The 12,135-nt window shown below is 43.2% G+C and overlaps 1 protein-coding gene across 1 annotated transcript in view; it reads right to left on the bottom strand.

The window, feature by feature from the left end:
* The window catches only part of kdm5a (lysine demethylase 5A), a 278,206-nt gene that overhangs the window by 201,451 nt on the left and 64,620 nt on the right, over positions 1–12,135 (bottom strand). Inside the window, exon 8 of the mRNA XM_080190586.1 lies at positions 2,071–2,229. Coding sequence (XP_080046712.1) covers positions 2,071–2,229 — 159 coding nt within the window. The remainder of the gene's footprint in view (positions 1–2,070; positions 2,230–12,135) is intronic.

Genomic DNA, 12,135 nt, shown 5'->3' on the forward strand with positions numbered 1-12,135 from the left:
AGAGGGTGGTTGTAGAGAGCTGTTTTCCAATGTGGAGGCCTGTGACCAGCGGTATGCCTCAGGGATCAGTGCTGGGCCCACTGTTCTTTGTCATTTATATTAATGATTTGGATGAGAATATAGGGGGCATGGTTCGTAAGTTTGCAGATGACACCAAAATTGGTGGCATGGTGGACAGTGAGGAAGGTTATCTCCAATTGCAGCGGGATCTTGATCAATTGGGCCAGTAGGCTGACAAATGGCAGATGGATTTTAATTTAGACAAATGCGAGGTGATGCATTTTGGTAGACTGAACCAGAACAGGACCTACTCAGTTAATGGTGGGTGTTGGGGAGAGTTACAGAACAAAGAGATCTAGGGGTACATGTTCTTAGCTCCTTGAAAGTAGACTCACAGGTGGACAGAGTGGTGAAGAAGGCATTCGGCATGCTTGGTTTCATCGGTCAGAACATTGAATACAGGAGTTGGGATGTCTTGTTGAAGTTGTACAAGACATTGGAAAGGCCACACTTGGAATACTGTGCGCAATTCTGGTCACCTTATTATAGAAAGGATATTATTAAACTAGAAAGAGTGCAGAAAAGATTTACTAGGATACTACTGTGACTTGATGATTGAATTCAAAGGAGAGGCTGAATAGACTGGAAATTTTTTCCTCTGGAGCCTAGGAGGTTGAGGGGTGATCTTATAGAGGTCTATAAAATAATGAGGGGCATAGATCAGCTAGATAGTCAATATCTTTTCCCAAAGGTAGGGGAGTCTAAAACTAGAGGGCATAGGTTTAAGATGAGAGGGGAGAGGTACAAAAGGGTCCAGAGGGCAATTTTTTCACAGAACATGGTGAGTGTCTGGAACAAGCTGCCAGAGGTAGCAGGAGAGGCAGATACAATTTTGTCTTTTAAAAAGCATTTAGGTAGTTACATGGGTAAGATGTGTATAGAGGGATATGAGGCAGATACAAGCAATTGGGATTAGCCTTGGGGTTTCAAAAAAAAAGGGTGGCATGGGCAAGTTGGGCCAAAGAGCCTGTTTCCAAGCTGTAAACCTCTATGACTCTATAATAGATTTGCCTCAAAGGAAATCAAAAGCACAACTTGTTTAATGGCCCTTTAAACAGCCCCAAAACAGAGTGCACCTTACTTCTTGTTGTTTCAGGAGTGATTAACAAAGAGAGTGTCTACACATGCACTGATCAAATTTTATATTCTGGCATTACATCAGCTTGTTCAGCTGACATAGATCATTCCAAATCTTCAGGGCATACAGAGAACACCGCACACAGAAATCTGTGATCGACCTCCATAAAACTCAATTCCTCACTCACTTTCACTACTTCCTAGCTTTTGTACTAAGTGTTGATAAACACTGGTTCAGCCTCAGCTGTCTCTCATTCTGGGTACCAGCTTTCAGGCCTTGGATAGGGCTCAAAGCAAATTTATCAGAAGTGCATCACGTATGAAGGACTGCACTATGTGATGAGATCAGAGAAACTGGGGTTTGTCTCTTTAAAACAGGGAGGTTAATTGTGAGAGATTTTGATGGGAGTGGATTGCTTCTTGAGGGGAAGAACATAACTAAGGACTATTAATGTCAGGTAGTCACCAAGAAATCTAACAAGAATTCAGATAAAAATCCCATACAGCAGTAAGAATGTGGCTGGACGTGCAAGAAAAAAATTGGTATGAAATGAAAGGCTTGAATTTTAAATTTTGCATTGCAAAATGGAAAGTTTATGTTTCATTGCAAAATATACAATTCATTCATCATTCATCCTTCCAACAATGGAATTAAACTTATAGCAACATTGCGATCTACAAATTCAAAATGCTGAAACAATAAAGATCACAATGGAAGAAAAGTGCACAATTTGCTACCTTTGTGATTTAGCAAGTATCATAAATAGCATAAACCAATAAATAATAAAAATAAATTACATGCAGCTGCAATTGGAGTCAGTATCACACAAAGAACTCAATTAAAAGTGACCAGTCAAAAGTGGACTGAACTAAACAGAAATGAATATTTTCTTACCACTTCAACCACTGGCAATAATAGAAACTGTCAGTTACCTCAGCCACACACTTCGGACATCTCCAGTCTCCCTTCGGCACATCCACAAGGGGAGGAATGAGACAAAAAGTGTGGTAACTATCATCACATCCATCACATAACAGCAAGCGGTCTTCATCATCCCCCCGTGCACAGGCAAGGCAAACATACAGGTCAATCTGCAAGGGATAAATGAGTAAGCAGAAGTTAAACAAATTTGAAACAATATAATTCAAACAACTCTCCTTTTGCATCTTGACTACCAATACCATCATTAACTATTAGTTTTATACATTAACATTGCACCTTGAGGAACACCTGCAGCAGCAAATGCACACAGTTTCAAACCCACAAAGAATTTGCTTTGACCACGTTCATCAGGAAAGCAAATGTTATGGTCCAGGCTATTGCCATACCACAATCTATCAGCAATAATAAGTTGATGTTGGATTAGGGGGGGTAGCTACAGGACGGATGTCAGGGGTAGGTTCTTTACCCAGCGGGTGGTGAGGGATTGGAATGCCCTGCCTGCTGCAGTTGTAGATGCGTCTAGTTTGGGGGCGTTTAAGAGATCTCTGGATAGGTTTATGGACGAAAAGGGATTGGTATAGGCTAGTGGGTCATTGTTTTTGTAACTGGTCGGCGCAACATCGTGGGCCGAAGGGCCTGTTCTGCGCTGTAATGTTCTATGTTCTATGTTCTATGTTCTATGTACTTCACATATCTAGGCTCTACAATCACCAGCAATCTGTTACTTGATAGAAAATCAACACTTGCACCGCAAAAGCTGAAGTTGATGTGTCCAAAGCTAAATAAGATTGTGGAAAAATGGCAATCAGATTGAGAATAACAAATTTCAAGTCTATCAAACCTTCACCCTCTGTGCACTCCAATATGCTAGACAGGAGAAATGACTGAAGAGTTTCCATATTCACTGTCTCAAACATATCCTGTCAAGAGAAGCCAGGGATAAGATCAACAACTCAAAGCATGCTAACTTGATCGGCACCCATGTATTGTTAAACCAACAGTGCCTGTACTGGCTCAGCATGTTCGATAGATGGGTGACAGCCACATGTAATGAACTAGACACTGGGTTGCATCCAAACCTTCTCTATAAGGACACCTGTGAATGAGCTATGAAGATGGTGACAGCCATGATTGCTGTCTGTGTTTAGCAGAGCAGTAAAAGGGAGCAGAAACAAAAAAAAACTCAGCTAAATGAGACAAGGATCCAAAGAAAACAGACGCCAGAGAAACATCCACCTTCTCAGGCCAGTGTCTTCCTCTGCAGGAAATGCAGCAGAGACTTCTGTGCCAGAGTTGTGCTCCTGAGCCGTGCCCAGGTGATGCTTAACAGAGTTTATCACCGTGCCCAAACCATCATTTTACAAGACGACATGCTGCCAGAAGGGAAACTGAGCTCAGAACAGAATGGCAGAGCGAGCAACAGCAGAATGAGTTATATTGTTGCCCATGCGATAGAAATATTTATGATTCAACAAAAGAACTGAATTCCTGAAACGTGTAGATGATTCCTTCTTCAAGTTGCATGTTAGTCAGACTACAAAAGTGTTGCTTGATTTGGTTATGAATAACGAAATTGTTAAATATTTAAAAGGGTTGCAGGTGATCACATGATCTCATGACAATGTCATTAAGGTGTTTGCAGAGGCTGCTGTTTTACTTTCGGTTTTGTATTCTACAGCAGAGAACATCTCTTTCAATAAAATCTGTTGCATGTTAGCTTGAAACTGTGTACGCAAACCAAGTTGTTTCCTTCTATGCAAGACCCACAACCCCTAACACAATTAAGACACTACAGAAGTAAAGATAGCTGAGCACCTTGGCAGTAATGACCACAATATGAAATTTACTGCCCGACAAGAAAAAGAAAACTCCTGTACAAAAACTAGAAAGTCTGAAAATACTCATTGGAATTCGGAAGAATGAGGTGAGATCTTGTAAAAACATAAGATTATGAAGAGAATAGATAAGATGAAAGTAAGGATGAAAGTTGTAGGGGGCATAACCTCAAAATAAGGGGAAGCAGGTTTAGAACTGAGGTGAACAGAAACTTCTTCACACAAAGGGTTGTGAATCCGTGGAATTCCCTGCCCAGTGAAGCAGCTGAGGCTACCTCATTAAAACGTTTTCAAGGCAAGGATAGATTTTTGAACAGTAAAAGAATTAAGGGTTATGGTGAGCGGGTGGTTAAGTGCAGCTGAGTCCACAAAAAGATCAGCCATGATCTTACTGAATGGCGGAGCACGCTCAAGAGGACCAGATAGCCTACTCCTGCTCCTAGTTCTTATGAAAGCAGACTTGAGAAAGATGCTAACTGAGATGAAACGAGAGGGTAAATTGGCACAGGACTGTATGGGAAATAATAATAATAATGGGAAAATAATATGAGAATCAATAGTAAGGGAACAAGAAATAAAGCAGCATCAAAAGAAAATTTCACATGAATATCAGTAACCTGTTGATAATTTAAGCAGTATTTCGTAAGTTTTTTTATTCATGGGATGTGGGAGTCACTAACAAGGTCAGTATTTATTGCCCATCCCTGCTGGCCCACCATTGAAATGAATGGTCTGCTAGGTCATTTCAGGGGGCATTAAGAGTCAACCATATTGCTGTGGATTTGGAGTCACAAGTCCAGACCAGTTGGATTTCCTTCTCTAAGGGACAGTAATGAACCAGATATGTTTCTACAACAATTGACAATGGTTTCATGGTCATCATTAGACTTCACTTTAATTTTAACTTAATATAAGGATATCAGAGAGGAGATAAATTTTTCAAGTGGTTGTGAGCAGTTAGGTGATAAAATAGATGAGAAAACGTCAGACGAGTTTGCCAAAGAGGACACAATTGTAGGATCAGCAGGAAGGAGGAGGAGGCTGCCAAGACCCTCAGATTATGTGAAGGCTATCAAAGCAGTAGAGAGCAGCCAATGTAGGAGCATTTCTAAAGGAAGGAGAAAAGCTAAATTAAGTGAAGTTTATTATTAGTCACAGGCAAGGTTTACATTATCACTGCAATGAAGTTACTATGAAATTCTCTTAGTCGCCACACTCCAGCACCTGTTCAGGTCAATGCAACTAACCAGCATGTCTTTCAGACTGTGGGTGGAAACCAAAACACCCGGAGAAAATCCATGCAGACACGGAGAGAACACGCAAACTCCACACAGACAGTGACCCAAGCTGGGAATCAGACCTGGCAGCAGTGCTAACCACTATGCTACCGTGCCACCAGGCAAGTCAGTTAGCTTAATACCTGTGCCAAGGGAAACCAGCATCTATAATTAAGGATAAATTCCTGCAGAACTAGATAAAAGTCAATTGACATTTCAAAAGGATCAATTGTGCTCAGCAAATCTCCCAATTCCTCGAGGGCTAACAAACGTAGTCCATGGAGAAATGCAGAGTGTTGTGTGCTAGGACTAGCAGAATGCTTTTGACAAGGTACTGCACGGGACATTATCAAAGATGACTGAGTGGTACAGATTTCAAGGGAGATTACAAACTGGTTAGACGCTAGCAGAGCAACAATCACTACCCCTCTCTACATTACCCTCTATGATGTCGGTTCAATTATAAACTTTCTAACAATGATCTTACTGAAATGACTACATTGTTATACTGGCCATGATCTGGAAAGCTGGCTCATGGTTAATGATACCATCTCATTTATTAAAACCTAACCTCCAAGTTAACTTTTCACACCAGTTTCAAAGAACGAACAAAGAACAGTACAGCACAGGAACAGGCCCACCAGCCCACCGAGCCTATGTCGACACAAGAGCCTCTCTGATCAAATATTTTCTTGTATCTATGTGGTCCATACCCTTCTATTCCCTCCCTGCAAATCTATTATAGAGTCATAGAGGTTTACAGCATGGAAACAGGCTCCTCAGCCCAACTTGTCCACACCACCCTTTTTCTTAAAACCCCAAAGCTAGTCCCAATTGCCTGCATTTGGCCCGTATCCCTCCATACACATCTTACCCATGTAATTGTCTAAATGTTCTTTAAAAGACAAAATTATACCCGCCTCCACTATTACCTCTGGCACCTTGTTCCAGGCATTCACCACCCTCTGGGTGAAAAAATTGCCCTCTGGACCCTTTTGTATCTCTCCTCCCTCAGCTTAAACCTATGCCCTAGACTCCCCTACCTTTGGGAAAAGGTATTGACAATCCAGCTGATCTGTGCTCATTATTTTTTACACCTCTATAAGATCACCCCTCAGCCTTCTACGCTCCAGAGAAAAAAGTCCCAGTCTATCCAGCCTCTCTTATAACTCAAACCATCACAGCCATCAGTCTTCAGGCAATTTGATTCACTCCATATGTTATCAAGAAACAAAGAAAAATACAGCAGAGGAACCGCCCTTTGGTCCTCCAAGCCTGTGCCAATCATGAAGACCCAACTAAGCTAGATAAAAACTTTCTGCCCCGATGTGGTACCGTTGTTTAAAAAGGGTAGGAGGGATAACCCTGGTAACTATAGGCCGGTGAGTTTGACTTCAATGGTAGGCAAGTTGATGGAGAGGATTCTTAGGGATGGGATGTATGAGCATTTACAGCGTTGTGATCTGATTAGGGATATGCAGCTTGGCTTTGTTAAGGGGAAGTCTTGCCTTACAAATCTGGTAGAAATTTTTGAGGAGGTGACAAAAACGGTCGACAAAGGACAAGCTGTTGATGTCGTCTATTTGGATTTCAGTAAGGTGTTTGACAAAGTCCCTCATGATAGGTTGGTTGAAAAGGTTAAGGCTCATGGGATACAAGGCCAGGTATCTAGATGGATTGATAACTGGCTTGGTAAGAGGAGACAGAGTAGTAGTGGAAGGGTCCTCTTCTAGCTGGAGGTCTGTCACTAGTGGTGTGCTGCAGGGCTCAGTACTGGGACCTCTTCTAATTGTAATATACATAAATGACTTGGAAGAGGGAGTAAGTGGTGCGATCAGCAAATTTGCAGATGACACTAAGATGGCTAGATTGGCAGACAGTGAGGAACACTGTCAGGCAATACAACGGGATATAGATAGGCTGGTATATCGGGCAGATAAATGGCAAATGGAATTTAATCCTGATAAATGTGAGGTGATGCATTTTGGGAGAAATAATGTAGAGAGGAGTTATATGATAAAGGGTAGACCTATTAAGAGTATAGAAATGCAGAGGGACCTGGGGGTGCAAGTACACAAGTCTTTGAAGGTGGCAGTACAAGTGGAGAAGGTTGTGAAGAAAGCTTATGGTATGTTAGCCTTTATAGGAAGGGGTATAGAGTATAAGAGCTGGAGTCTAATGTTGCAGTTGTACAAGACGTTGGTTAGGCCGCATTTGGAGTACTGTGTCCAGTTCTGGTCGCCTCACTACCGGAAAGACATGGAGACCCGAGAGAGAGAGAGAGAGAGAGTGCAGAGGAGGTTGACCAGGATGCTGCCTGGTATGGAAGGACTGGGTTATGAGGAAAGATTGAGCAAATTGGGGCTGTTTTTCCTTGAAAAATGGCGACTGAGGGGAGATCTAATCGAGGTGTATAAGATTATGAAGGATATAGATAAACAGTGGTAAGCTTTTTCCTAGGTTGGAAACGCACATTACGAGGGGCCACGGGCTTAGGGTGAGGGGGAGAGGTATAATTCCGATGTTAGAGGGAGGTTTCTCACACAGAGGGTAGTGGGGGTGGTATGGAATACTCTGCCAAACAAGGTGGTGGAGGCAGGCACGCTGGATTGTTTAAGAGTTACTTAGACAGGCACATAAGCTGGATGGAGATGGAGGGATATAGGAGACTGTTTTAAATAAGGTTCAGGAGCCTTGGGACGTCCCTGGAAATGTATAAGGATGTGGATGATACTGACGTTTTTCTCTTTTAATCCATAGGTGCTTTGGTCCGCCTTGTTGTCCAAAAAGGGGCATACACGCGATGGGTCGTACGAGGACTGCTCTTGGTTGTTTCGAGAATAGCCTAGTACTTTACGTCGTTAGTGTACACTTAAATGGGACCAGATGCTGGGCAACACGACAGCTCACTGACTATCACTGTTTGCTGTGCAGATACATGGATTTGGGCCAGTGTCTGTGGGAGTTTGTGTAATCTCCCCACGCTTGCGTGGGTCTTCTCCGGGTGCTCCGGTTTCCTCCCACACCCCAAAGATGTGCTATTAGGCCGATTGGTGTAACAAATTGTCCCTAAATTAGTCTTCCCTCAATGTGGAATGCCATAAGCATAGACAAGGGTCATGGGCGGAGAGGGGACTCGTAATGTTAAAATGGCGGCATGGGCTCGTTGGGCCGAAGGGCCTGCTTCCCGGGCTGTTTTGTTCTTTGTTCTTTGACTCGAACTGTATCCCTCTATTCCCTCCATATTCATGTAACTATCCAGATGACTCTCAAATACTGCTAATGTGCTTGCTTCCACCTCTGGCAGTGTGTTCCAGGTATCCACCATTCTGAGTGAAAAACATCCCCCACACATTTCCCTTAATCTTTTCCCCTCTCAAAAAAAGCCTTCGACTATCCACCTTGTCAATGCCTCTCAATTTTGTAGACCTCCATCAGGTCTCCCCTCAGCCTCCGCCTTTCCAATGAAAGCAATCGCAGTTGATTCAACCTCTCCTCGTAGTCAACGCCCTCAACATCCTCTCTCCAAAGCTTCCACGTCCTTCAGTAGTGTGACGATCAAAACTGCACGCTATACTCCAAATGCAAATCAACGAAGGTTTTATATAGCTGCAATATCATTGGCCAATTTTTGTACTCAGTGCCCTGGCTGATGAAGGAAACAATGCCATATGCTTTCTTAAGTATCTTGGCCACCTGTGTTACTGCTTTTAGGGAACTGTGGACTTGCAATCCCAGATCCCCTATACGTTCATATTCCTAAGGGTTCTGCTATTTACAGTATAATTCACACCAAAATTTGATCCTCCAAAATGCATCATTTTGCATTTATCCAGATTAAACAACATCTGCATTACTGTGCCCGAGACTGCCATTCTATCTATATCCTGTTGTATCCTCTGACAATCCCCAGCACTATCAGCAACTCCACCAATCTTCATGTCATCTGCAAACTTACTGATCAACTCACCCACATTTTCCTCAAGATCATTTATATGCATTAAAAACAGAGGTCCCAGCACTGATGCCTTCAGAACAGCACAGACCCCCATTCTGAATAACATCCTTCCACCGTTACTTTCTCATAGAATCCCTACAGGACAGAATGAGGCCATTCAGTCACTCAGACTGTACCGACCACATCCTATCCATGCACTCTTCCTGTAACCCCACACATTTACTGTGTTAACCCTCCTGACACGAGGGTCAATTTAGTATGGCCAATCAACCTAGCCTGCACATCTTTGGACTGTGGGAAGAAATTACAGCACCTGGAGGAAATTCATGCAGACACGGGGAGAATGTGCAAACTCCACACAGACAGTTACCCAATGCCGGAACTGAATCTGAGTCCCTGGTGGTGTAAGGCAGCAGTGCTAACCACTGCGCCACCATGTCGTCTTCTGTCTTCTATGACCACGATGTGGAGATGCCGGCATTGGACTGGGGTAAACACAATAAGAAATCTCAACACCAGGTTAAAGACCAACAGGTTTAATAAACCATCCATATCACGACTACCATTGATACTGCAAACTGCCAGCTCCAACTGGAGAGGATCGCCAAGAAAATCGCACATATCGACACAGACATCAAGTTTCTACAGCTCACCTGATCAAGGGGCAGCGCTCCAAAAGCTAGTGGCTTCTGCTACCAAATAAACCTGTTGGACTTTAACCTGGTGTTGTGAGACTTCTTACTGTATTCTATGGCCGAGCCAGCTCTATATCCATCTAGCTAGCCCACCCCAAATCCCATGTGATTTTAGTTTTTACACCATGTGAGACCTTGTCAAACTCCTTACTAAAGTTCTTAGAAATTACATCCACAAGGGAACAACACTGGCTATTCTCCATTCCTCTGGGACCTTGCCCATGTTCAAGGAGGACGTGAAGATATCTGTTAAAGCCCCAGCTATTTGTGTGGCCAAATTTCCCTCCAACTTCATTTTCCAGTTTGTTGACGACACCACTGTAGTGGGTCAGATCTCAAGCAATGATGAGTCAGAGTACAGGAATGAGATAAAGAATCTGGAGAACTGGTGCGATGACAATAATCTCTCTCTCAATGTCAATAGAAGGAAGGAGATTGTCATTGACTTCAGGAAGCATAGTGGAGAGCATGCCCGTCTACATCAACGGACACGAAATAGAAAGGGTCAACAGCGTCAAGATTTTAGGTGTCCAGATCACCAACAACCTGTCCTGGTCTCCCCATGCTGACTTAATAATTAACAAAGCCTAGCAAAGCCTCTACTTTCAGAAGACTAAGGAAATTTGGCATGTCAGCTACGACTCTCACCAACTTTTACAGATGCACCATAGAAAGCATTCTTTCTGACTATATCACAGCTTGGAATGGCTCCTGCTCTGCCCAAGACCACAAGAATGTAGCCCAATCCATTATGCAAACCAGCCTCCCATCCATTGGCTCTACCTATACTTCCTGCTGCCTTGGCAAAGCAGCTAGCGTAATTAAGGACCCCACGCACCCCGGACATTCTCTCTTTTACCTTTTAGATACAAAGGTCACATACCAATCGACTCAATAACAGCTTCTTCCCTGTTGCCATCAGACTACTGAATGGACCTATCTTGCATTAAGTTGATCTTTCTCTACACCCTAGCTATAACTGCAACACTACATCCTGCCCTCTCTCGTTTCCTTCTCTACGAATGGGATGTTTTGTCTGTGTAGCACGCATGAAACAGTACTTTTCATTGTATACTATCACACATGACAATAATAAATCAAACCAAACATCCCTTCCGTTTCCTCCCGCAGTAATCTGCAATAAATTCCATCCAGCCCCGGGCACTTGTCTATCTTCATACAACTTAGGATACCCAACATTTTCTCCTTCGATATATTCACATTCTCTACAGCGTTCACACACCTATCCTTGAATTCAACTTCCAGCACATCATTTATTTGGTATTGATCACGTCAGGTAGAGGGAAAGGTGGTAAAAGGCTTGGTAAAGGCAGAGCCAAACGGCATTGCAAGGTGCTCTGCGACAATATTCGAGGCATTACCAAGCCTGCAATCAGGCATCTGGCTCGCCGCAGAGGCATCAAGCATATCTCCAGCTTGATCTATGAGGAGGTCCGCGGGATGTTGGAAGTGTTTTTGGAGATGGCGATCAGGGTTTCGGTGACCTACACTGAACACGCCAAGCGCAAAACAATGACCGCCATGAATGTGGTGTAAGTGCTAAAGCGCCAAAGGCGGACCCTGTATGGCTTTGGTGGTTGAGGACAGTGTAAAGGGGAACAGGCTTCTCTTAGGTGAATATCAATACAAAGTATTCATTAAAGACTGCACCCACTTCCTGGGTATAATTCTCTCCATCGTCCTTGAGTGGGCCTACTCTTTCTCTTGCTATCCTCTTGTTCCAAATATATGCCTTGGGATTCTCCTTGAACCTGTTAGCTAAAGACATTTCATGGCCCCTTTTAGCCCTCTTAATTCTGCATTTAAGTTCCGTCCTACTTTCTCTATATTCCCCAAGGGCTTCCTCAGTTTTTAGTTGCCTAGACTTTTTGTATGTTGAAAGCACTGGATACCGAAAAGGCTATGGGTCCTGACAGCATTCTGGCAATGTTGAAGACCTGTGCTGCAGAACTTGCTGTGCTCCTAGCCAAGTTGTTCCAGTACAGTTGCAACACAGAATCTACCCAGAAATAAGAAAATTGCCCAGTTATGTCCCATACACAAGGAACAAGGATGAGTACATGGAATTTAATGGGATTGAGGATTATAGGTAGGCCTAGTAGGTAGGGATATGATCAGCACAACTTGTGGGCCGAAGGGCCTGTTTGAGCTGTAGTTTTCTATGTTCTGAGTTCTAAGACAAATCCAACCCGAGCAATTACAGCCCCATCAGTCAACTCTCGATCATCAATAAAGTGATGGAAGAAGTCATCAACCATGCTATGAAGTG

Source organism: Carcharhinus amblyrhynchos, chromosome 6, assembly GCF_965287045.1.
Source record: "Carcharhinus amblyrhynchos chromosome 6, sCarAmb.v2.hapA, whole genome shotgun sequence".
Taxonomy (NCBI): Eukaryota; Metazoa; Chordata; class Chondrichthyes; order Carcharhiniformes; family Carcharhinidae; genus Carcharhinus; species Carcharhinus amblyrhynchos.